Source organism: Amblyomma mixtum, chromosome 9 (genome assembly GCF_055824585.1).
Source record: "Amblyomma mixtum isolate Tamu chromosome 9, ASM5582458v1, whole genome shotgun sequence".
Taxonomy (NCBI): domain Eukaryota; kingdom Metazoa; phylum Arthropoda; class Arachnida; order Ixodida; family Ixodidae; genus Amblyomma; species Amblyomma mixtum.
The window spans coordinates 7,330,945-7,357,072 of record NC_143020.1 but is presented as its reverse complement, the minus strand read 5'-3'; the positions used below and the strand labels follow the sequence as shown (position 1 = coordinate 7,357,072).

General features: G+C 46.5%; 1 protein-coding gene across 1 annotated transcript; it reads left to right on the top strand.

The window, feature by feature from the left end:
- The first annotated feature begins 2,149 nt into the window (after positions 1-2,149).
- On the top strand, positions 2,150-13,844 carry LOC149328200 (uncharacterized). The gene is made up of 5 exons (XM_089558928.1): positions 2,150-2,257; positions 2,606-2,766; positions 8,736-8,818; positions 12,266-12,355; positions 13,690-13,844. The coding sequence occupies exons 1-5, from the start codon at positions 2,150-2,152 to the stop codon at positions 13,842-13,844; spliced, it is 597 nt and encodes a 198-aa protein (XP_089415054.1).
- The last annotated feature ends 12,284 nt before the right edge of the window (positions 13,845-26,128 follow it).

Genomic DNA, 26,128 nt, shown 5'->3' with positions numbered 1-26,128 from the left:
GAAAATATAGGCTCATTAGCGCCCTTTAGAAGGTTAAAAATAATACTGTTAAAAAAGGACAAACATAATGCATATTAGGCGCGTAGTGTATTCGTTTATTTCTTTCTTTCATCGGCGCGCGTTCTATGAATATTTTGCCCTTTTTCGCGAAAATTCACTAGACTATTATACCGCGTTTATAGTGCAAAGCTTCATATAATGCAGGCGGACTTCTTCCCGGTGCTTGTAAAACGAATGCGTTTTTAGGTGTTATAGTTGCGCCATTGCAAGTTAGTAAAATGTATATATGCGCAGTGACAAGCAAATCAATTCAAATCATTAACCCACTTGGTTCACACATATAGCAGTACTTATCGCCAACTAAGGTGTCTCATTTATACAACTGCTAAGGTGTCTGATCCTAAAAGTGTGTCTGATTCTAGAAGTAATTGTTTATTCTCCCCATTAATAGATCCCTGAGAGAGTTCCTACCATTCCTAACGCATTGGCGCGGCGGTCAATCGATGTGCCGCTGCCCTAATATGACATGCGCTCCCATTGGAGGGACTTGGGTCGGTTCCAATTTAGGATTCTCATTGCGGAGTAGCCTGTCACGATTAATTGAGCTGTCGCTTGACACGGTGAGCAAGTGTGGAGCCTGCCACAAGACTGGCTTCAGACAAACAGACAGACGAATAGGAAAAAGGCAAACACACAACTGCTAAAAGCGGGCAATCACAACTATAAGTGCTAGCGCACTAGAAACTTTTCTAAGAGCGTAGGCAATTCATAGTATCGAAGTAGGTCTGTAACAAGGCTTATCGCGATAATCGTCACTTGCTCAAGGTTAGATATTTCAAAAGTGTTCTTGGTGAGAGAACTCGATGTCTGTAAAACTAAATGTAATGTAGTTGATGTCGATAATACGAGGCCAGAGCAGTTTAAGTCGCTGTCGTCTTCAGGATTGTTATTCTCTTGTTTGTCAGAATGGATGAGGTATAGAACACTATTTCGGTTAATCGTGATTTCACTCCTTGGATGCTGCTGTTGGCTTCTCCGAACATCGGTCAGTCGTAAGGAGGAGGAGGAGGAGGAGGAATAAGAGGAAAGGCAGGGAGGTTAACCGAAGAATAATCGGTTTGCTACCCTACACGGGAGGAAGGGGATTACGGGATAAAAAGAAAGAAAAAGAAAATAGAGTAACAGCAAGTTGAAGTAACATGGAAATTCAGCGTTGGTTAAAGTCGCAGCCTATCATGCAGGCCAGAAGTTCGCAAAAAGCGAAGCAGTGCCTTGGAGGCCTTCACCGCCGATGAACGCCGCGTAAAGTCATAAAGTTCGCAGAAAAGTTATTATGCACAAAGAGGGGCTGAAAGCCCCAGCTGCAGGCAAAAGAAATTTTCGGTATTGGTATCTAATTATAACATTATCGATTATGTTTGAGGAACCGTGCATTTTATTAAGCAACGCTGCAAAAACGAGGCTTACTTATTTCTTCGCTGGCATTTTACTAAAAAACAGCATAGGTTACAAGTTTTGTACTTTGCACATCTGTCCATATATCCCCTACATTCGCACAAGAACTCATATCATGCGATCCTTTCACCATTTCGGCGTATCGACACTCATTATACTTGCAATAAGTTCAATGGAAATTGTGCTGTTTACGAACATGTACACTAGCTTTGTTTGCGCACACAAGCTCGCAGATAATTTCTTCCACAATAGGGAACATTGCCTGAGCAGCTTAACATACTGCTTTAAATTTTAAGAGCGATGTCCAGAGAGCCAGCAGCCTAAAAGCTTCGCAATTATTCTTCGTGGTACTTCTAATAGCACTTCCAACAAGCAGACATTTGAATCCAACAATGATATGTAAGCATTGAGGATTTCCTAATAGTAATCAACCCCATATCTGCATGCATTATGCACTTGCCAAAGGCTACCAAAGACAGAAATCTGCTCAGCGGTGCCCTGGTTAGATCGTTGAAATGAAAAATTCTAAAACGCTTGAATTTATAATGTGAACTATGATACCTCTCCATCGTTTCGTTTTTCGTCGTGTAGCAGACGCTTTGTCACATTAGTGGAGTGTCCAAGTATAAAACTGAAAATCCGGGCATCTTAAGGACACCTCTCACGGAATATTGTTTAAGAAGTAGACCGCACAATGGTAGCTATCTCATTGGCCATATACGTGCTCGTTGCCGCACAAATAGTTTCTAGCATTCCTTATGAAGACCATCCGAGGAATGTTCGGCGCCACCATGCAAGACTTGTGAGTGTTCGTCTAAACGATTGAATTGGAATCAGAATTTAAAAAATATAAGCGGGAAAGCCTGAGATCCTCGAACACTATGGTAGATTACAGCCAACGGCTGGGCAAATGTTGCATTGCGATCATATGTTTTACAAACATATAAATTCGTGGCGTTATTTTTCGGAGCTTAGTTTCAGTGCTTTTTATTGTGCTTACGATCACCAGTGCTATTTGCTGGGAAGCTCTTTTGCGTGCACGCAACGATGTCAAATTACCTGCGACCATGAAAAATGGAGTTATGTTCGTGTATCATGCGAATGCAATGCCCACTGTCCCACAAAATACTCACACAGTCTGAGCTTCCAGATTACCGCTCTCGAGGAATTCCTGTTCGTGAAGAGACAATCTCGAAGCCGGGCATTGTACCCAGCGAAACGTTGCGAGGCCATGAAAAAGGTACGGCAGACGCCGTTCGGTATTTTCGACTACGCTGTTTACTACATCCTCGGCGAAAGAGCAAATCAAGTGTGAGTATGCATCCTAGAATATGTATCCCTCATTTGTAGCCCTAACCAAATCTATTTGTTAACATCACTAGAATCGCTACAGAACCGAGCCACTAGATTCATTCATTCATGTTATTCATATGATATCAGCATATCATCTTTAAAAGCGGAGTTGAGCCTAACAAACCTTGCCTGTCGTCATCGCACCGCCAGTATGTGTTTATTTCAGAAGTTTTTTACAGCTCATTGCGTATTCCACCCTACATTAGCCCTCCAGCACGCATTTCACTCCGCCTTGGGCATCCCCTGCAAGTGTCCCGTCCACAGACTCATACCACAACGTTTGCTGCATCATTCTTTCCTCGCTCAGCCAAAGACTGGAACGGCCTTCCACTCGATGTCGCTGCAACCACCTGTCCATCCTCATTTTTGAATTGTATAACTGCCATATTTAACGAATAACATCTTTGTACATAAAGTTTGATTCTATCTGTACCCACCCCTTATGTAATACCCCCTAACTGGGGGTCTTTAAGGTAATACAGTAAAGTGAAGTGAAGTTTACAAGATTCATTTGTTATTTTCTTCGCTGCTGTAGAGATAAAGACGTCCTAGCAGCAGATAACCATGCCCAAAAATTTTAACGGGTGAATGAATTTCCACTAGCCCAATAGCACGGAGCATCGCAGCCGGCGAGACTATTAGAGTTTTGAGTGCCGCCCTCTTCTCTGTATCCTGTCCGGCTCACTAGCCTTGCACCAATACTTCTTGCGCATGCGCTTCGACGTGGTCCTCCCACAACAAACTTTGCAGCTATTTTCATTTTTTTTCTGTTGATTGGTTGTTTTCTTCCAACATCAAATAATGGGTCATGACAGGTAATATTTTGACCAGCGCGGCGCTGAACGGGAAGCCGATCAAGCCGTGCACAAGAGAAAGCGTCCTCGGCTCATCAAAGCTGCGTTTTTGGCATGGGCGATGAAACTACGATTTCAGGGAACAGCTGCGACTTGCATGACGCGCGAATGTGCGTTTCGCGTGGATGTAAGCGGGAACACTTTCACAACCGCTTGATGCTCCCAGATTTACTGTGAGGAATAGTGAATGAACGAATAAGATGGCGTGTATACGTGAGCTCGCAAAAGCATCTGTTTCTGTGTTCTTTGTCTGAGCATAACCGCAGTATTATGCGACGTATGACCTCTTCATAGTTTGGGTTAGGCTTCTCATAATTTTAGCGTTATTTTTTTATGGTTAGAAACTATTTTCAGGGCAGAATTCACACCTGTTCAGTTCTTTCTTGACGTGACATTTACCTCCGTAATAAAGGAAGAACTTGCAGGACATTGCTTGTATGCGCATTGCCTTACCTTTCGCTTTGTGTGGTAATGGTGGTGGCGTTAGTGGTAATAACATTATTTGTATGTAATTTTACTCGACGTAGCATAAGTGGTCGACTGCGACCAAGACACCATCGAAGGCTGCTACCTCTCGGTCATTGATGAATAGGTTCCAATGGTCTTTGAGGTCCGAGCTAGACAGAACCTGCTCCTATTGCTGATATGTCCGGTTTAATATTTTTGTATCACTTGATTTGTTGGCTTGCCAAACGTAGTGGTATAAGCTTGGGTGCTTTCTGCAAATCGGGCATGCGTTGAGATGCATTGTTTGTTGGTGGTATCTCGCGCGTTAAGCCAAGCTGAGGGCATGTGTATGCACGCATCTCTTTGTGAATTCTTGTTTAGTCGAGGACTTAACTTGCGGATATTTCATTCTCGTTAACATGGGAATGCCCCCGGCTTTCAGTGGGGTGCCTCTCTCATAGTATCATCACAAGAACTATGCAGCGAGGGGTGCTATGCGACCAGCTGCGTAGCTTCGACACACTCCGCGGGAGTCGGTTATGTGTTTAGAAGCAGGAATTGCGATGACCAATGTAATTGTCACCTGCTCTGCGAGAAGGGGGCAGGTGCCATAAACCTCAAACCATCCACCTGCCTGTCTTGGTGTATAATTGCGTGGGTGAACCACCCCCGGCGGTCAGGGCCGGCGATATTTACGTAGAAAATGCTGTGTTTGGGACTATAGTTGCGTGCCAGCACTAGTGATCGGGCTGTGCGGCGACCGTCGTGAGTATGAGCGTCCATCTTAGAGGGAAGTGGGCGTACTAGGGCGTGGTAGCGCCATAGCTTGGGTACCAGGGCCCTCTCTAGTTCCTTAGGCATGTGTTGTATATGTAAATGAGCCACAAGGACCAGGCCGGATGCTGGTTGCATGAGGCGCGTGTACTGATTAAGAAACAATGCAGAACCCATCCCTAAACCCATCACCTAGACTCCAGGCCATCAGGGTCTTCGAAGGAATGAGGTCGCACACGCGGCTGCCGAAGCTCTCATCTCCCGGGTACCTCATACCGACTCATACCTCAGATGCGGGGCAACCCTTATTCCGCTTTTGTGAAATTCTGAAATATTATCTGCATGAACATCACGCTACCCAGCCCCGGCAAAAGGGCTTGGGAAAGCAGACGAACGCGTGCTCCTCCGACATTTTACATTTCGACCCTATGGTCACTGGCCGGTGCTGGCACTGCGGGGAGGTGGCTCATACCTAGCACATGGTATGGGCCTGTCAGCAGAACACAGCCCTTTCCCCAAACCCGACCCTACCTCAGAGGACTGGGAGGCGGCCCTGCTCGGATGTTCCGACCTCCAGGCCAAGCGGTCCTTGAGCTAGAGGGACCCGATGGCGGCTTCTACCAGTGAAGTCCCGAACCCGGCGCTCCAATTAGATAGTAAGGAGGCTTCCCACTAGGGGAAATCCCCGAACATCCCTCCGTATATATATTGAATAAATATCACCACCACGCTTTTTCACCACCACCACCACCTCACAGAGCCAGGCCTGGAAATCGTTGGGCGGCGCTGTATGCGAGTTTTTCCTGCGAATGGCCTCGTCTAATGAGGCTGTCATGACCGTACTTCTGGCCACGTGGGCCCGATCAAGCACCAACCGTGAACAATCGACGAGGCCGACAACCTCGCGACGGCGGTGGTGCAGTGGGGTGCTGGTGATGCCCCCCTCCGAGCCAAAGTGGATTAGTGCAGCGGTCTTCCTTGAGCGGAGGTAACCGCGGCAGCAGCGGCGAAGGCAGGAGAGGCGCAGGAGGCATTGTCAGCGGCAACCACAGCGGAAGCGGAGGCGACGTGGCGGCGCCAGTCACGCTGGCTGTTAATTGAAGACGGCTGTGTCCCCGACTCGTGTTCTGGACATCCGGCGGGGAAGCAAGTTCATTCACCTGCGGGTAGACTGCGGGAGATTCCTTTCCAGCCGTGTGGGATTAGTCAGCATCTACCCCTTCCCATCGACCCAGCTGCGAGAGAGTGGAACAGCCGCACCGCCCCTGCCGTGGGTGGTACACCAGCGTCTACTTCGGTCCATCCGATTGGACACTGCTCTTCGAACTTTATTCCCCAGCCAGGGATCTGGAGAATCCGAACCATATTTAACTCGGCTGTGAGTGTGGCCGAAAAAAGCCTGCTAGCCCCAGTCGACTCCGGTCGACAAAGAAGTTCCCTTCTACTGAGAGTCATTCTCAGTCACCCTTTCTAAATAATGTAAATAAGTGTATAAACTTTTTCGTTACCTTCCTCCGAACCTAGCCTCCCATCCTCCTCGTCCCATCTCCGGTCACCGGACATGCTACCCGGGTCGCAACAAGGCTCAGATTATTGTTGTTCCTCTTTTATTTTGTTCCTTACCGCAGCATATTTAGTGCTTTAGTAGACATTCTCCATTTCATGTTTTCCTACATGCCCATTGTGAATCTGATAAGATTATTTTGTTCTGGTTGGCACCGCTTGCCTTGATGGCTGCAGCTATTACGATTTCTTGCTTGTCTGCGTGAGTTTTGCAAACTGTGGCATTTGAGCTCATGTTGAGGTCGCATTTATATACAGCTATTTTCATCGCATTCTCCTCCTCATATTTGGCTGCGTCCCTGTATAATACTTGTGTGCTATCAAACATGTTAGTAGGCAGGTGAGTTCTCTGGGTGCATAATTCTATGTATTGGGGATCTTGATCTCTGTACAAACTTCTCGTGGTATGTGTTCCTCCTATCTGGTGGCTAGTTCTGGTTTGTGTGCATGTCAATTTGAGCATGCTGCTTCCTGTGCATAATTGTGGTAGCCTTCTCACTGGCTGAGGTGTTTTCATCGCATTTCCTCACGGCTGTTATGAACGCTTCATGTCTGTAACTGCATGTCTGCCGTGCTTGGCATGACCCAAGCGACTGTTTGTAAAGTTTCTTGATTTTGCATTTATTTCATCTTTTCCTTCCGTTCAATGGTATTACGTGGTGTGTGATATGCTAACCTGCTGATGACGAGCGCCTGCGTTAAGCATACAATGTTTCTTTCTTTCATCCTATTGGTTCTGTTTTTTAGTTTCAACACCCTCCTTAGTATGTGGGCAGTTCTGTCATATTCTGCAGTGATTATAGACTACTAACCTCTTCTAGTATTTGAAGACCAAAATTCTGGTCTTGCGCATTGTTTTTGTTACGTGATTTCCTAAACCGATGCTAATACTAGACTGGTATGTTTGGTATTCTGCAAGGATGCTTCTCCTAAATGAGCTCTAACTTTCCTGGTGACCGCCTAGGTCCACATTCTTCTGCGTATTTCTAGGGTACCGCAGCAGCTTTCTGTAGCTGCTCGTTTGTGTAGCATTATGATGATTCACAATTTTATTTAGTTATATAATATGCATATATGGCCCATTTATCTTCATTCCGCAGTTAAGTATTTCAGCCAGTTTCATTAGGGCCTTAGTGAAGAATTGTGATGATAAAAGTTCTCCTTCCGGAGTTCCTCAGCTTCCCATTTCTAAATGTTGTAATCTTACATCCCCGATTCGTGTTGGGACCTTACAGTTCTGCAGGAAGCTGACTACCAGTCTTAAATACCTTTGTTACATTTCGTAAAAGAAACCTTCTCAGAAAGTTCCTTGTGTATACAAAGTTTATTACGGCCTCTGGGAGATGTCCGCTCGGTGTCATACGCCGCGACACAGAAAACGCAGTTGTAGTCTCGTCTTGTAAAGAGAGTATGTCGTTTCAAAGCCGTCTTACAAGACGAAGTAAAAAACCTGCCTCCCAGCAAGAGTAATCTCAGCTGAACTTCATTTTCGTTGCTTACTAGCAGCCCTAGTGTCCTTGCGCTGAATTTTCAGTATGAACCCACTCCAAGGGACTTAGGTTCACATCACGTATAAAAACTCTCGCTCAAATTACATGCTAAGCAGGTCAGCTTAAGCCTGTGCAAAGTGTTTTACAACGCTAGCTTTTTTTTACCCTGAGGTCAATCGGTTTCGTGTAATCGTCTAGCGCTTGAAGCCATCCATATACGTGGCGCTCACCTCCATTCCTTTCTTCTTTCCGTCTCGCGGGCGATGAAGACAGAAGAAAAGAGAAAGGCGAAAAGGAGGAGTAGTTGGGTGAAGCTTGGAGAGAGCGTGTTATAATACAAAAACATTGCGCCTGCTCAACACATGCCCTGAATGCTGCAAAATTTGAGAGCTTTCTTTGCGGCACTTGTTTTGGACTTAAAACTGGAAGGTAGATCCCGCTAGAGACTAGGCAGAGCATTGTTCTAGGATCAGTAGACGTCAGAGCTCACAAACTCTGATTGGGCTACAAACGCTCCCTCGTCGCTCGCCATATACGTGCTGCATAAAAAGTTCTGCAAGTTACTTTTCGCCTATTTCTCAGCCCACAAGGCACTATTTTTGTGTATCGAATAAAAAAAAAAGGCACTCAACGTACCTCGATGGTATACATGACTATAACGCTGGTCGTCTCTCAAGGTGCTTCGAACCATTGCGCAGACGCCGTTTAATTTATTTTCCCAACAATGCTTTTCCGCGAAGAAAATCATTTGCTTACAATATGATAAGTGACTTTCACTTTGCGCGTTCTCACCAATCAGGGAAGGCTTCGTTTCCACATTGACTACATCCACAACTCGGGGCCATGTACAACCCAACGCAGTCAGCTATAGGACTGTAAAAGGTAAGTTAACACGTTACGAGAAAGCGCAACCCTTGCAAACGTATTTCAGAACTGACTGACCGCGCTTGGTCATTTCCAAGAAACAAACGGCAAGTGCAGTTAAGGGCGCAGCGATGGTCGACGTAGAGAATTACGCCCATGCAACACCGGACAGGTAATGAATATTCGCTGTGGCTAAGAAGTAAGCGCAGGCGGCTGCTGAGCCTGAGGGCGCGGCTTCAGGCTAAGGCGTGAGAGCTGTGTTCTGTCAAGTAAATACGTAAAATCCACTCTTCTGCTCTGAGATCACAGCACGCGTAAGTAACTCCAAGGGGTCTAAATTATTTGGAACGGCACTTTTTATTCTTTTATCTTCTTTTCCCCTGTCTTTCTCTGAATATTATTTACAACCTTTAAAGCATTAATATCTTTCAAGCAATCAAAGGGGCAGTAACTGTCTTGCTTCTCAGTGGACAACCGCTCTGTCTAGATAAAATGAAGAAAGGAATGAGACACGAAAAAATTTGGTGTCGCTGTGGATTTCTCCGAATATATTTAGACCACCTTGTGTTTTTTTTTATAAGCGCTGACATTACACAGCTCATGGGAGGGGGAGGTGAAGAAATTACAGGTTGGACAGCGTTAAGGCCAAGTAAAAAAAAGCACTTTCTCCGCGATCACCCGTTGTTCTCGAAAACTCGATGGAAGCGAAGCATTCAGGGAAGCAGCAGGAGGTTAAGGAAAGTAAGGTGATATAATGGCAGCCGTACGAGAATACACAATGCGTTTTTTACCTCTCTTGATCTCAGAACACTTGGGAACATGAGATTTTTGTCATGGACTCGAGGTTAAACACAATTAGTGTGGTGAGGAGAGTTATTCTGAACTTTGCCAAGACGCGTGATTGCTCTTGTTGAGTGGCGGGGGAGTTCAGATAGGATGGTGCTCATTTTCATGCCTTTCCAAACCCCAAGTCCTGCGGAAACTATGTTTTTTTTTTGTTATTTGCGTTCAGGTCATCACCAGTCACTTGTGCTGTTTTTCCGCGGCAACTGCACGCATTAGTGTGCGCCTGTCTCAGGGGTCATATGCCCTGAGCATCGCAGGTGTCAGCGTTCGGTGTGTTATGCGTCCTTGAAAATCGAGCAGTTGTGTGCGCATCGCACATACGTCTTTTGGTGTTGTGGCTTAGCGCCACTCACTGTGAATCTCTTTGGTGCGACTTTCCTACCAGCTCTCTCTCGAAGCGGACAAGCTTCGTTGGGCTACCACGCAATGCTACCAAAGTTACAGACCACAGATAACCTAGACGTAGTAATACCGTGCTTCTTTTCGAAATGCTGCCATTAAACACTGACGACTGGGCACTGAAAACTTCGAAAGAGCATTCAGAAGATTCTGTGGTATATAATTTTGACCACTAGTGGTTTCTTACACGCGTTAGCTGTGTTTCTCATACAATGTCAGTGCTTTCTGTTTAGGTTTTAGATTGTCACCCCCCGAGCCCCGGGGATAATCCCCTGTTAACGCCTGTATTCAGTTTGGCTGTCTTTTTGTATATGTCGTTTTTTTATTATTTATCCCGCTTTCCCGAAATACTGTGCCATAACATTAGCCTCTGTTAATTTTTTTTGTCTCTGTTACATTCTTTGGAACTGTTTGTTACGTTTGTTGCACTGTTTTTTTTTCCACTGCATCACTCCCCCTCTGTAATGCCCTCTGGGCCAAAAGGGTAACTTCAAATAAATAAATAAATTCACATTGCTTTATTTAGAAACGTGAAAAACCAGGCGCGTTTGCGGAGATTTATAGTATTCTTTACGTTTCCGCAAGCAGTGTGTCATGCGGTGAATTTTGGAGTCGTTGTAGTATGGGGATTTTCCTATTTTATTGCTCGATCGCATATTAGTTGATGCAGGGTAGTGCAGTATATTCAACAGCGATTTGAAGTTCCGGAATGCGCTTTGCTTCGCTCCACAGCTGTACTATTGAAATACTTTTCAAGAAGCGATATGTGTGGTATGAAAGTGTGATCCGCGTTGCCAAAATTGCGATTGGTTATATTGAATTACATATTTGAAATGACCTAGACAGCTTTTTCAGCTAACCCACAGAGCTCTCTAAAACTCGACGCAATTCTTACTGGCTAGACTGCTTCAGCCCGCAGCAAGAGCAAAAGCAGCCCGCAGCAAAGCCCGCAGCAAACACTAAAAGCATTTCGTTCTTTTTTTTTTGGGGGGGGGGGGGGGGTGGGTGAGGAAGGTCTGCATCAACATGCTGCAGCGCGACAGCAGAAAAACATAACTATGTTTGACAGTTCCGCTTTCAATTGCGTGCATGAATAGTAAACTCTTTTATTGATTTGTAAAAGTATAGCATTTCAAATCACTCCTACATAAACTTTCAAACTTCAGACATCTTTTTGCCTTTTCCTCAAGTTTTGTGCGTTTGGATAAAGACCTCAAAAGTAGTTTATCATTAGATAATTCCTGAGACATTTACAAAATTTTTAAGCCCCATGCGTACGGGGAGCGCATCGTGAATTTGACTTTTTAATAAAATGTTGTACCTGCACTGCGTCTTTCTTGGTGATTAAAAATTCAAGTATTTAAATCAGCACGACTTTAGCAACTTTCTGTTGTAAAATTTTTTTTACTGTGATCTAAATTTTATTTTTCATATAAAAAGTGGCGCCTTTTTCTGTGGCCAGATGTTTTGATTCGCAGTTCACTTTGTCTAGCGTTGCAAACATAGCTCCTATTTCAAGTTCTCTTGGATGTGTTTTCCGAAATATTTTCATTGGTCAGCTAAAAATGTTAGGAGGACACAGATTTCAGCCTTGTCGTTTAGGCAAACAGCAAGTTAAGCTGTCAGATTTAATAAAAATAAGCTGGAATTAGTGAGTGCTTCATATACAGCGCCTGTCCTGCTAAGTTTCTCTGTGTCCCCGTCCCAAAGTGTAGCGCTCAGTTATTTTTCGAGTAAAAAATACATAAAGAATTAGCACCAGAGAGTATTTTGTTTCGCGCACTAATTGTTGCTGCGTGTTATCCTCTCTATTGCATATAGTAGTCATCGATAAAAATCTTACGTACGGAATTTTGCTCTCCTATAGCAAATGTAACGAAAGGAAAAGCCATGAAGCTGTAAACAAGTGTGTGGAATACCTACTAAAGTAAAATACATTACCATCCGTGTACATGTAGTGGCAAAGAAGTTCATGTTAGTTCTCCGGATTTCAGAGCGGACAGATTTGTTCAGTCGGTCATTTAATTGTCCTGAATGAGATTATTTTAAAAGCTCTGGAAGGTATGTTTTCTCGACAGGATGCTTGATCAATGTCTAGAATTTGTGCCCCGTAACTATTGGTCTGCATTTTTCAGTTGCAACGAAAAAAATAAAAACCAATGGCTTCAAGAGCTCTTAATAACTATGAGTATTCATTTGCTTTTGGAATGGCTTTGGTAGGTGGCCAAGTGAGACTATTCAAAGTCATGTATGCGGACCAGCTCCAAGGGTGCTTCATCCTTGTTACTACTAGTGCTTCGTTGGAAAAAGGTGAGGATCAAGAACCAATGGTCTCAGGCGGGAACAAAAATAGATAAATTTATACTGGTCACTCAGTTCACAGATATTGCATATCGTCGTGTATTTCTGCAGCTATCTTGCAATACCTGCAATAATATTTGCTGTAATACATGTTGTTCGTCTGATAACCTGAATCAAAAACGACAGCGTGCTGCTGGATACAAAAACCAAAGCTCTGCCAATCGTACTCCAGAACTACTGAGAAGAGTGTATATTGCTTGAGAAGAAAGCAAGCGCATAGAAGTAAGAAAACCGAGCGCTACATCTTACAGACACATCATAGAACAGGATATAACGATAGATTTGCATGCACGCTACAGTGTACAGTCCAACTTTAATTAACATGGTTTAAATTTGAATGCGACAAATCTGAGTTCCTCGGAAATAAAAAAACATCTACATGGGCCACAATGCGTGTTAGATGATGTCATAAGTTTTACAAATTACCACAGTGTAGATCGTGCAATTGAAGTCGTTGTGAACATGGCTTCTTCTAAGTTATAAAGATTTTCAGAGCGTGCTTTATGTTTTAGAAACTACATTGTAATTAAGAAACATTTATAAATATTGACTTATAGACCTTACCGGTGCCACTACCGGACCTGAAACACTTCCCGGAAGTTTAAACCTCCCTCATCAATAAATGGTGACATTTATTGAAAAGCATTCGCTAGATCGTTGCCAAAAACAACTATGGGATGGGTGCATGACGTCAGTAAAAGCAAGGAAATGCTTGAACACGCGCTTTTAAGCTGACCATGGTCACAAAACTGAACATTTGAGTACGGGGTTTGGTAAAACATAAAACAAGCGAGAAATTCAACACGCGCTTATAAGTTCACGGTGATTATGAAAATAAATTTTAAAGCATGTTCCTCTGATTATACGCCTGTCCTCCTCTTCAAGCGACACACAATCTCAGAATAGGCATTTAAATTTTATTTTAATAAGCATGGAGGTATACATCGGTATTTTTTTCTATATGTTCATGACACTGGTATGAAATGCACCCTCGGGTACGTTTGACGTCAGCATTTCAGTCAATTTGAAAAAAGCTTCATTGGATTTAATTAATCTATACTCAGCACTCACGACAGGAAGTCATTGACGAGGGGTATCAGTTTGCACCGACCGAATTACGACAGTGCGAATCGAGATAACATTCTAACACTCTGCGATACGATGGCGCAACAAAGATGTGTGAAATGAATCCAAAGTTGGGCACTGTGGCGCACATCAAGCTGTGTTGCAGCTTTTCTACACCAACGCTGGTAATTTTTCTACTTGCTGCGTCTTTTACACAGGCTGCCGCCTTCTCCAGACACACAGCAGAGTGAATCTAGCCGTCCCACCGGAATGCCGGAGAGTCTACCAGGAGAACTGCCCCCGAGATAGCATCGAAATCTATAACCCGACTTGCCAACAGCTCCTTTCGCGGTTTTTAAGGGGAAACAGGTGACCCTTTCAAAACTACGCGTGATGTACTCCATCATACTATGCTGTCCAAATAAATCCTGGGAATCAATTTTTGCCTTGAATTGGGTATCATACGTATGAATAATGACCGGTGAATGCACTGGCTTTGATAGTTGCCAAACTCGTGAGCAGAACTGATATTACCTCAAAGCGCTGAAATATATTTCAGTCTTACTTACCATGGTGTTGTTTCTACAAAGCACACAATATATTATGATATCAGACTCCAGTTCGGGGCTTTTAATTACATTCTAGAGGGCAGAGATACTAGCGAACGCGTAAAATATACAAGTGACATGAAGACGTCGTTTACGTGAGCATCGACCATTACTGTGTTTTGTTTCACATCCAAAACATCTATGCATTCAATTCGGCTTGAATCTCCAATCTGATTCGCCAAATTCTGGTTGCTGCAAACTAGATCACATTTTGCGGGAATACAAATTTAACGCTTTCGGCAGATTTAACTTTTATTCGAGCCTCATTGATGAATCGCGCTCCGCATACCACTTGTTTTGTCTTCTGTTTAGTATAACTCCTTTCCTTGTCAAATAACTCCATTTATTGCATCCATGACATCGTCAGCTCCGATTACCTCTCTGCTGTATGCATCTAATTTATTCTGTAAACCGTACCTTTATCATTCAGTTATATCGCCCGTTCAGCTGCGCATTTTTTCGTTCGAACTAATAAATCGATCGAATGTATGAGCCCACAAAAAAACAGATACTTTAAGTTCATTCTGGTGACATATCAATAATGTTATCGCCTTAAGGGAAAGGTAATTTTCTCCGTTCACAAAGTACAGTAATTGGGTGTAAAAGAATACGGAGTAGCTCTCACCAGGGACATGTTGTTTGAATCAAATGCTTGCACAGACCGTACCTAATTCCAGTAGAGCTGGTTAGAAAAACACTGCAGTGATTTTGTTTGAAGTGTGAGGAGATTCGTCATGATATTGTCACGTAGTGACGGCAGTCCAGCAGGCAGGAAAACAGCAACCAGCCTTGCAAAACGAAGCTCTTTATTTGGGCTGACTTGCGCCAGCAAAAGAACTGAATCACTCGGCGGCGGCGTAAGCAACAAACGTGCTCGTCAGTCATCGAACTACGAATGCCCGCTGCTCACGGCAACGTTCAATTTAAAGCCGGCAAGGAAACTTCGAGATAACAGGTAGAGATCATCTAGAGTAATCTAGAAACACGTAGATGCAGCTGTTCATGGCTGTGAACAATCGAGATTAGTCCGCTCGCTTCTAGCGTCACGAACAAAAATGATAACACCTCTTTTCTGCGGCCTTGCGCGAACGAGCGGACGCTACAATGATACATGACATTACCCCCCTTCAAAGAAGCATCGTCTGGATGCTTTAAAATGAAAATAAACACGGAGAATGCAAACTTCGAGTCCTTTAGCGTTCATAATATGGCTTCAGGCGTACGACATGTACGACTTCCGGGCGTGTGCGGCGTCGCTGAGATGCTGTCGTGCCGTCGGGGATGACTTCATAGTCGTGGTCACCGATGCGACGGAGAACCCTGCATGGGCCAAAGTAGCGTCGCAGCAACTTTTCACTCAATCCACGGCGGCGAACTGGCGTCCATATCCAAACACGATCACCTGGCTTGTAATGCGTGTCTCGTCGGCGCAGATTGTAGCGTCGGGCGTCGGTGTGCTGCTGGTCTTGAATGCGAAGGCGCGCAAGTCTTCGGGCTTCCTCGGCGCGATGAAGGTAGGCGGCGACATCGAGGTTGTCTTCGTCGGAAACGTGCGGGAGCGTTGCGTCGAGTGTTGTCGTGGGCTTCCTGCCGTATACCAGCTGGAATGGGGTAAACCTCATGGACGGCATGTCTCATGGACGGCAGTATTATAGGCGAAGATCACGTAGGGCAGAATGGAGTCCCAAGTCTTGTGTTCGGCGTCGATGTACAGGCGCAGCCATAAGTAAACGGAGCACGCTATTGCGTACGAGGTGCAATCACGTTTTCTCCATTGGTAATGAAGAACCGTTGCTTGTCTACAAGGAAGCCGACCAAACTGCGCTACCAGTATGCGGGTACCACTGCTGGAAATTTTAACTAGGTGACGCGTGAAAAATATTCGAAGACAGTTGCGTGCTCCGTTTACTTTTGTCCGCGCCTGTACATGGAGAGCATGTCTGCGATGGTCTTGTTCAGACGTTCTGTGAGTCCGTTGGTTTGTGGCTGATAGGCATTTGTCCTCCGATGGCTTGTCTGGCTGTAGTTTCAAATGGCTTGCGTCAGCTCCGCTGTAAATGCCGTTCCTCTGTCTGTGATGAGCACTTCGGGGGCGCCGTGTCGCAGGAGAGTTTGTTCGACAAAAAATTTTGCAACTTCTGTTGCGGTATCACTAGGCAACGCTTTTGCTTCGGCGTAGCGGGTAGTGTAGTCCGTGGCCACGATGACCACCCTGTTACCTGATGAGGAAGTCGGAAAGGGGCCGAGGAGGTCCATCCCTATTTGCTGAAAGGGCTTAGTTCGCGGTGGTATGGGGTTCAGGAGTCCGGCTGGTCTAGTCGGAGGCGTCTTGCGTCTCTGACACTCACGGCACGTTTTCACGTAATGGCAAACGTCGGTAGCTAGCAGCGGCCAATAGTACTTCTCCTGTATACGGTGCAACGTGCGAGCAATCCCGAGATGCCCTGCGGTCGGCTCATCATGATATGCCTGCATAATTTCTTACCTGAGATTTTTGGGCGCGACAATAAGATGCACTGTCCTGTTGGGAGCGAAGTTCTTCTTCAGGAGGACATTATTGTGAAAGACGAAGGACGACAGTTGCCGCTTGAACCCTCGGGGAGGCGATGCGGTCTTGCATTTCAGATAATCAACTAGTCTTTGCAACTCAGGATCAGAGCGCTGCTGCAGCGCGAAACTGCTGGCGCTTAACGGTCCTAAGAAAGCGTCGCCGTCTTCCGCTTCCGGTGCTGCGTCGACGGGGGCTCGCGACAAGCAGTCTGCGTTGGAATGCTTGCGGCCAGATTTGTAGACCACAGTTATGTTGAATTCTTCAAGGCGCAGGCTCCAACGAGCAAGGCGGCCCGAGTGATCTTTCAAATTGGCTAGCCAGCACAGAGCATGGTGATCGCTCACAACCTTGAATGGTCGTCCGTACAGGTAGGCGCGAAATTTCGACGTGGCCCAATGAATGGCGAGACATTCTTTCTCGGTGGTCGAATAGTTGGCCTCGGCTTTCGACAGTGAACGGCTAGCGTGCACGATATCTTTCTCCTTTCTTCCATTTTTCTGAACGAGGACCGATCCTAAGCCCACACTGCTTGCGTCGGTATGGATTTTGGTTTCGGCGTTTTCATCAAAGTGCCCGAGCACAGGAGGAGACCGTAAGCGGCGCTTCAGCTCTTGAAAGCTTCCGCTTGCGGCGTTTCCCATTTAAAAGGCACGTCAGCCCTGGTAAGTTGGGTCAAAGGTTCAGCGATGCGCGAAAAGTTCTTCACAAATCGCCGGTAATAAGCGCACAATCCAAGGAATCTGCATATAGCTTTCTTGTCATTAGGCTGTGGAAACTCTGCGATCACAGCCGTCTTCTGAGGGTCTGGGAGAACTCCATCCTTGCTTACGACGTGACCAAGGAACAGCAGCTCCTCGTAGGCGAAGTGGCACTTCCCCGGTTTCAGTGTTAGTCCTGAAGACTTGATTGTTTCCAGCACTATCTGAAGCCTTCTGAGATGGTCTTCAAAGCTTGAGGAGAAGACAACAACGTCATCTAAGTAGACTAGACAAATTTGCCACTTCAAGCCTGCGAGCACCGCTGGAACGTCTCGCTGGAACTCGCTGGAACGTCGCTGGGGAAGAGCAGAGGCCGAATGGCATCACCTTGAACTCGAAGAGTCCGTCTGGTGTGATGAACGCAGTCTTCTCGCGATCGCTTTCGTCGACTTCAATTTGCCAGTAGCCGCTCTTCAGGTCCATCGATGAGAAGTACTTAGCGTTGCACAGCCGGTCGAGTGTATCGTCGATGCGGGGGAGGGGGTAGACATCCTTCTTCGTAATGTTGTTCAGGCGGCGGTAATCGACGCAAAAGCGAAGGGTGCCGTCTTTCTTTTTCACTAGGACGACCGGTGCTGCCCAGGGGCTCCTCGATGGCTGTATGACGTCGTCACGAAGCATTTCCTCAACTTGCTTGCGGATAGCTTGGCGTTCTAGCGGCGATACGCGGTAGGGGCTCTGTCGGAGTGGTCGTGCGTGTTCGTCTGTGATAATGCGGTGCTTGGCAAGCCGGGTTCGTCGCACATTCGATGCTGATGAGAAGCAATCGGTGTACCTTTGAAGAAGACTGCGTATTTGGTCTTGTCTGCTCCGGGGTAATGCCGGGTTGATGTCGAACGTGGGTTGATGGCCTTGGTCAGATGGTTCTACCGGTTGGTCGGGTAGGGCAAATATGTCTCTGTCGTCTGCCAGCTCGTCGAGGAAAGCGATCGTCGTACCTTTGTTGAGATGCCGGTACTCTGCGGTGAAGTTGGTTAGCAGCACCTGGGCTTGGCCATGTCGGATTTCGGCGACTCCCCTTGCGACGCCCAATCCTCGATCCAGGAGTAACTGGGTGTTCCCCTCGATGACGCCTTCGTCATTTTCGATGTCTCCAGTACCTATGCAGGCGAGGACACTTGATCGGGGCGGCACGCTCAATGCTTCGTCGAGGACGTTTAAGGCAACGTGATGAGTCGCGCTCGTCGCAACAGGCTTTGTCCGTGGAAAGCTTGATCGACTTAGATCGAAGGTCGATGATCGCTCGATGTTCATTCAGGAAGCCCATTCCCAAAATCACGTCTCGCGAGCACTGCTGTAGGATCAGAAAGGTTGTCGCATAGGTTCTCCTGTTTACAGTAACTCTCGCGGTGCAGCGTCCTGACGGCGTAATCAGGTTGCCACCTGCGGTGCGGATCAGCGGGCCATCCCAAGTTGTTACCTTCCTGAGTCGGACATCGAGTGGCCCACTCATGACGGAGTAGTCAGCCCCGCTGTCCACCAAGGCAGTAACCGCGTGATCGTCGACCATAATTTCAAGGTCACTTGTTCTCATTTTCGTATTGCACGTCGTCTTCGGTGTACGATCTCGGCTTCGTCGGGCAGCGAGACTGCGGCGGGCGTATTCCGACGTTACTTCTCTGGGCGGTGGTATAAGGTTCAAGTCTGGCCGCGTCGTCGTCGTCGTCGGTGTTGTCGTCGTAGTTGAGGCATGGTCTTGCGTTTTCGTCGATGGAGGATTTTTGTTCTTGCGCTCAGAAGCAACCTCACCTCCAGAGGCTGCTTCATTGAGTTTAACCTTCGGGGGCTGGGGGAGCGTCCACGCATCGCGTAACCTCGGCTAGGAGATACAAAGCGCGGTGAAGATGGCGACGGGGATCGTGATAGGCACCTCGGCGATGAGCATCCTTCCCGACGCAAAAACTCCTCGATTTCGGCTGGTCGCTGGCCGGGTCGGGGTCGTGGAGCGTCGTAAGTGAACCCTCGGATGCCCAGTCTTCTGCATGGGCAGTGCCGGAGCACGTGACCGCCTTCGCAGCAGTGGAAGCATAGAGGGCGGCGCTGGTCGGGTGTTCTCCACTCGTCGCATTTCCTCGGCCCTGTGCGACCCTCGTACGACGGTCGGGTTGGGGCGATTGGGCGGCGGTTCAGCGCAGCTGGCCGAGGGCGATAGGGGCTTGGGTCCCGTCGTCGAGGTGCGGGACGGCGCACTGCTGCGGCGTAAGTCATGGCTGGAGGCTCCAGAGGCTGCGTGGTGGTCGGTGTTACACCCAAGGCCTGTTGCACCTCGTCCCGGATGACGTCGGTGAGCGAAGTGAGCTGCGGCTGCGTTCCTGTTGGCAGCAATCGGCGGAGCTCTTCTCGCACAATTTTACGTACCCCCCGCAGGTTATCGATGTTAGCGGTGTCCATGGAGCTTGCTGACAAAAAGCGCTGCTGGCGGTCATACTGGCGGGCTCTGGCATCAAGTGTTTTTTCCATGGTGGATACCTCTTCGATTAATTCCGCGACGGTTTTGGGTGGGTTCCGTACGAGGCCCGCAATGAGTTGTTCTTTAACTCCTCGCATAAGCAACTTCACCTTCTCTTCTTCCTTCATATTTGCGTCGGCCCGCCGGAAGAGATGCTTCATCCCCTCAGTGTAGACTACAACGGTCTCGTTGGGGTGTTGTATGCGAGACTGAAGTAGCTGCTGGGCTCTCTCCTTTCGCACGACGTTTGTGAAGGTCTTGAGAAGCTTCTCCTTGAAGGTTTCCCAGTTCGTCAGGATAGCTTCCTCATTCTCAAACTAGATTCTTGCTGGTCACTCCAAGGCGAATAAGACGAACCTGACTTTAGTGGCATCGTCCCAGTTGTCGAAGATAGCCACACGGTCGAACTCTTCCAGCCATTCTTCTGGGTCGGTACCAGGCGTAGCGTCGAAGGTTGGTGGCACCCTGGGCTGGTGAAAAATGATTGGAGTCGTCGTCTGGGGCAAGCTCATGGTGGACGTTGCTACTGGCTTTCGCGTTCATGGCTGACCAAATATCTATGCAGTTCAATAGGTCAGCTCTTTTTAACAAAACGATAATGTGCACAGAGTGAGATGGAGTACAATTATCGAAGCCATGCTGCGTCCGGCACTGCGGACCGGATGCTAAAATTTACCATTGCAAGAAAACGGCACGGGTACTTTTGTAGGCACTCTGAATTCAGTTACACCGGTTGAACTATTTTCCTGGCAGGAAGAGCAAACTATTTGAAGAGTTATATCTCTTTCGTGCCCGACTCTCTCAAAGCGGCAAATATTCAGTAGAAATTTAGGACTATTGCGGTCCAAAATAATACACGTTGAGTCATATACCATGATCTTCATCATTCGCAACATTGAAATCGTGAGCCAGCGTCAAGTTTAGAGATGGGGTCCTGTTGATGGCTGGAATAGTTCCAGTGCAACTGCATTGCAGCTTTCATTAAATGCGCTAGCAAGGCTCCAAAGTCAGATCTAGAAACGGCAATTTCAATGAAAGCACCATCATCATGTGCTAGCCGAGCCTCGGCGTTAGCACGCTCGTTTCCCGCTATACCGCAATGGCTCGGTATCTACTGAATCTTTATGATACGGCCGCGGTAAAAAGCCTCAGCTAACAAAAACACAATCTGTTGAACCAGCAGCTCGCATGTCCTCGGTTTATCGTAAGTTTGTATGACCTGCAATGCCGATCTCGAGTCGCAGAATATAGTTCGTTGGAGCGCTGACTGGTGACCAATATTACGGACGACCTCTCGTATGGCTACCAATTTGGTTGCCGTAGATAATGTTTTATGCATTAGCCTGAAACGTTGACACAAAGCATTTCCTGGCACTATCACCGCTGCAGCTGAAGAGGTGGTTGTCAAGAATCCGTCCACAAAAACATGCTGGGAGTCCCCATACAAAGATGCAATGTGTGACAGGGCAAGCTGCCGTCTGCCGTTTTTTCTTATAACCAAAAGAACCGGTGCAATCGTTTGAGAAATTTCTTCCACTTGAATCTGGAGCGCTTACCGTTTTCGCGACAATACATGGGTGGGGGGTGGGGGGGCATTGGCGGGAAGGTTGGGCGTGTTCGCTGCTGACACGCTGGGCTTAGCTTGCAATGCGGCCGTAAGACGATAAAAAGCACCCGCGGTAAATTTCAAGACGACTGCGGGTATGGTCTTGTCTCTCCGGGAACAGTGCTGGGTTGAATTTGAAAGCGTGTGGGTGGACTTGGTTTGGCGAGACATTTGCGGCTTCGTGGATAGGGCGAAAACATGTTGAATGTCTCGCAGTTCATCCAAGAAAACAATCATTTCACTTTTGCGGAAGCGTAAGCATCCTTCGGGGACGTTCGTAATCAGCATCCGAGCTTAATCATTTCAAAAATGGGCGATACCTTTTGCTATGCCGAGTCCTGGGTCTAAGAGCAACTGCTTGTTTCCCTAGGTGCCTTTGATGGTCTCGATATCTCTGCGGTTTTGCGGACCATCCTACGTGGCCTTTTTCTTTCAACGAGGCATTGAACGAGCCATCAGTGCGCGCATAGTCATCACATCTGCCCTCCAAAGCAGTAACCGTGCAACCCTCAATAGCTATTTCAATGTCGGTCGACTGTACAAAGCAAATTCAGGATCATAAGCATTGACAATTTGCCATGCATGACAACTTGCCCACGCTCGCACACCAGTTGTTCTGCATTAACTACAATTACACTGTGATTTCTAGGCAGTCTTTGCAGAACTCTTTGACAACATAAGTGGTCGATATATATTTCTACTGCTATTACTGCAGGAAAAACACGTAAGTAAAAGGTAAGAAGGCATATGAATTTACGATGCATCAACTTTAGGAGGCAGACCTATTGCCGCCAGGTCTCTGGTGCTCTTCGCATGTTTCATATTCGACACAGCAATGATTTCAATTGTTTTTCGCCTGCTGCGCACCGTCTGCAGCCACCTGCCTATCATGCAGGTGCCGCAGTTCGCGTTTAAAAATGTCTGCTTGTTTGCGAAAGCGCAGCTCCTATTCATTCACAAAAGGCTACATACTGCGTTCATCGTAGATCAAAATGTCCGTCATCTTAGTCAAAAACGCACCAGGCGCTGACTAGGACACTGATGGATGCCTTACAAACCGTCCAATAAGGTTAAAACAGGTACGGATGCAAAGACGCGCCCCTTTATTTATTTTTCATTTATGTATGCACTTTTTATTGCGGAATTCTTGACAGATACCGCTACTTAGGGGTGAAAGGTGAAACCAAGAGTGTCATTCATGTCCAGTATTATTCGAAAAAACTTTAAAAAGGGTGTGATCTAAGATACTGGCACGTGAATATTGAAAGCAATGGTGCATTGGTCTGATGCGTAGCGAAGTCTTCCTTTTATCCATCACTCAAATCGAGCAGCTAAAACTTCCCTATAAAACCACTGAAGAACGTTTTTGACGACAGGAAGAACGGTAGTAGCAAAAATATGCAACCTTGCCAATGAGAGATCTACATATATATTGGCTATTATTGGAAAGTCGTTCAATACATCAAACATTGCTTTCATAAGCTGTTTCCTGTTTAAAAATGCTTTTTTCCAGGAGTTTTCGGTATGTCGCAGGGGACAGGTTTATTGGAGGCAAAGCCGTAGAGTCCCTCTGAGCGCAGAAGAATGATAGAAAGAGGGCGGTTCATAGTGCTTCATTTGATTTAATGTGCCAAACTGACTCAGACTATGAGGAATGCCTAAATGGAAGGCTTCAGTATAATTTTGACACTTGGGGGTTATTTAGCATGAATTGGCATCGCACAGTTCATGGTCCTCTAGCAATTAGCCTCCATCGAATTGCGACTGCCGCGGCCAGGATCTAACCCTTGCTTTTCTGGTAAGCAGCCGAGCACCATAGCCATTGCGGCAGCCGCTGAATAGCAGCAGTGGTGGGCTTTGTAAAAAAAAACAGGAAAGGGCACTTAGGACTACTTACTTGCTTTTAATGCTGAAACACTGCTTTTTTAATTATATTTCCTTTCTATTTTTCTTTTGCTATTGACATACCAATAATTAGCACACAAAACTAAGGCTACCAAAATACAACGTTCGCCGTTGTTCGTCAAGATGCAAAGCGGTTTTGTAGCCTGTGGGCGGCGTGCTCGCCTCGAGTTGTGAAAGTCCTGGATTCGACTGCCTGCATCTTGTGAAGAATCTTTATTTTTCTGTCATTCCGTGATAATGTAATCTCGGGCGTTTCGTGAACACTGCTGCGCTCAAAAACGCCCTGTTTTGTTGCAGATGAGCCATATAATGGTTCCACAATAACATTTCGACCCCACTGAGGGCATTTAAGACGCAGTGACATCGCAGAGTACACGGGCGCCTTTTGCCGTTCGCCATCCCAAGCAGGAAACTGGTTTTGAGGAATTGAAAGGTGCAGTAACGGCCTCACTTCTAGGAAGAGAGAACGAACGTAGTAAGGGAAAGAAGAGATGAGGAGGGGGCGCAGACGAGAGTGTCAAATTTCGACCACTTGAGAATTTTTGACTTGCATTGATATTGCAAAGTAGTACATGGGGCCTCGCATTCCACCTCCGACAAAGCCCGACCGCCGGAGCCCAGGCCGGAACCACGTCCGCTGGCTCAGTAGCACAGCTTTACAACCAGTGAGCCAGAGCGAAAAACATTAATAAACAAAGCACAGCAACGAGCCCTCTTTCAGGTTACAGGAGGAATACCGTAATGAAATTCCGTTACTCACAGTTAGCGGTCGCATTTTCGTCTGCTACGCTAATAAGCCAACATACTTCTTAAAAAGCGCATTTTAGACTTCTGCAGCGCAGCGCAGAAGGCAGTGTGACAGGTAAATGAGCGCAAACTGCGCTCTCTACAATGGCCATTTCGTTACATGCCACACCACGTACTCCAGGTCAGTTGATACCTGGTACATATCTTTCGAATCAATCGAATTGCTTCTAGAGTATGCGTAGGACGGAGTGGCATTTCTTTCTTGCACTTTGACGTTTCACCCCTCTATACACCTTGCACTACGGATCTCTTTATGAGCACGCCTAGAGCGAGACAGGTTGTACATAGGCAGAGGAATACGTCTCCCGCAATAATGCTCTACTCGAGTGCCTAGAGAGGGCGAATCACTGTCTCTTCTCTTTTCTCCCAATTTTGCTTATGCGCTGCTGTAGCGGAATGTTAATTATGGCTGACGTACTTTTTGTGCACGCCAAAATACGGCGCGGCCTAAAGAAGCGCGCTTGCAGTAGCCCTTAGCAATCAGAAATCCACAGCCATTTGTTTAGACTAGCTCCACTAGCTCCATCGGCGGAGCGTTCACTTGCTCCAAAAAGCAGCGAACATCGTTGCTCTATTTAACTTACCCGCTAGTTTTCTAAAACCTCACATATCCTCGGTATTAGGAATAGCCGCCTATTTCTGATTTCAAGGAGCCTAATTTACCTTTACAAATAAGTTTATACTATAAGTAGCACCCCCGCTGAGCTCAGAACACTACTTTTTACTGCAGTAAACAGACAAGTAGACATGCTAGGTTTGACTGGCGGCTGTATTTGTTGTAGAGCATTTTTGTGTTGTGGTAAATATAGCTAGATAGTGTTTAAGGCTTTGATAAAACTCCCCTTTGTTTGGAAGCTAAGCCTGCTGATGGTCGCTGCGTATCTTTTTAGATCTTCGTGGCTTCACAGGTTGTTATGATTCACGTTGCAAGATGGCAAGGCGAAAATTTATTTATTTTGAGAAACGACACACTAGTCTCCAGGAGCGAGTGATCTGATTCCCAAGTTTGCCTATTCGAGGAAGAAACGAATTTGTAGCGTTAATCAAACTTCTAAACAAAGTGGGTCCACCTCTTAAACCCGGCTTTGGAGGTTTAAGTTTGTAAATGCTCGAAGTAGAATGCTGCGCAGCCAGTGACCAAATTGGGATTAGTTCTGCTATCACGTTTGTTGAGTTCATATCGCGGCCGCCTATGGGGAGTGCACTCGTATGTGAGATCACTAATTACCTTTTCGTAGGCGGCTGCCGTTTACACAGTATGCAGGCCCGTGTTGTTGCCCTTGTTAGTCAAGGCATAAAACCTATGAGCCCAGCTCCGTTTATTGCTATCGCAACTTAAATGGACACCATAACTTTTAAGGCGTTCTATTTGTAAGAGCATTGACTACGGTTCTAATATTTTTTTTTGTCGAGATGTTTGCCATCAGGCACAATGTAAAAGAGAAAGAAAGTTATAAGAAGGAGTGTAAACAAGCCTCACTTAAAAAGTTCCAAATGTTCACGATAAAGCGATTATCATGAGTCGCCTGCACGTCCCATCGCAGGCCTACATTCTTTAGGAAGCGTCGTCTCACGGAAGCTGTAGCCGGGCAAGTCCACAGCCAAAAGTGCCTTGTTCATACGTGCTTTGAATGAGAAATCGTGGTTTCTTTCCATTCCTTTTTATGTTTTCACTACTTTTTAAATTTCATCCTCTTCCTTTCTAATGATGCACCTACTCATGAGCATTGAGTCGTAAGACTACGCATATACCAGGTTCCCCTTTCATCACCAAGATGCAATGTGGCTTTGGGGCCTATGCTGCTCGCCACGCGGTCCAACGTGACAGCTTCCTACTGACAGCCCCGGCTGCCATGCAGTCATTGCTGCGCCCCTGGCTAGCTTTCCAGCTGGTCGGAGTCCATGCTGCTTGCCTCCAGCAAGCCCCCGACGTGCGCGCGCCACCCCCAGCATGCTGCCGTTTATCTCCCCAT

Excerpts from the sequence above, each read along its gene's own strand:
- LOC149328200 (XM_089558928.1), top strand. The coding sequence starts at position 2,150 with ATGGTAGCTATCTCATTGGCCATATACGTGCTCGTTGCCGCACAAATA. Across the intron at positions 2,258-2,605 it reads GGCGCCACCATGCAAGACTT|ATTACCGCTCTCGAGGAATT; the intron begins GTGAGTGTTCGT and ends CTGAGCTTCCAG. Across the intron at positions 8,819-12,265 it reads CAGCTATAGGACTGTAAAAG|GTGGCCAAGTGAGACTATTC; the intron begins GTAAGTTAACAC and ends TGGCTTTGGTAG.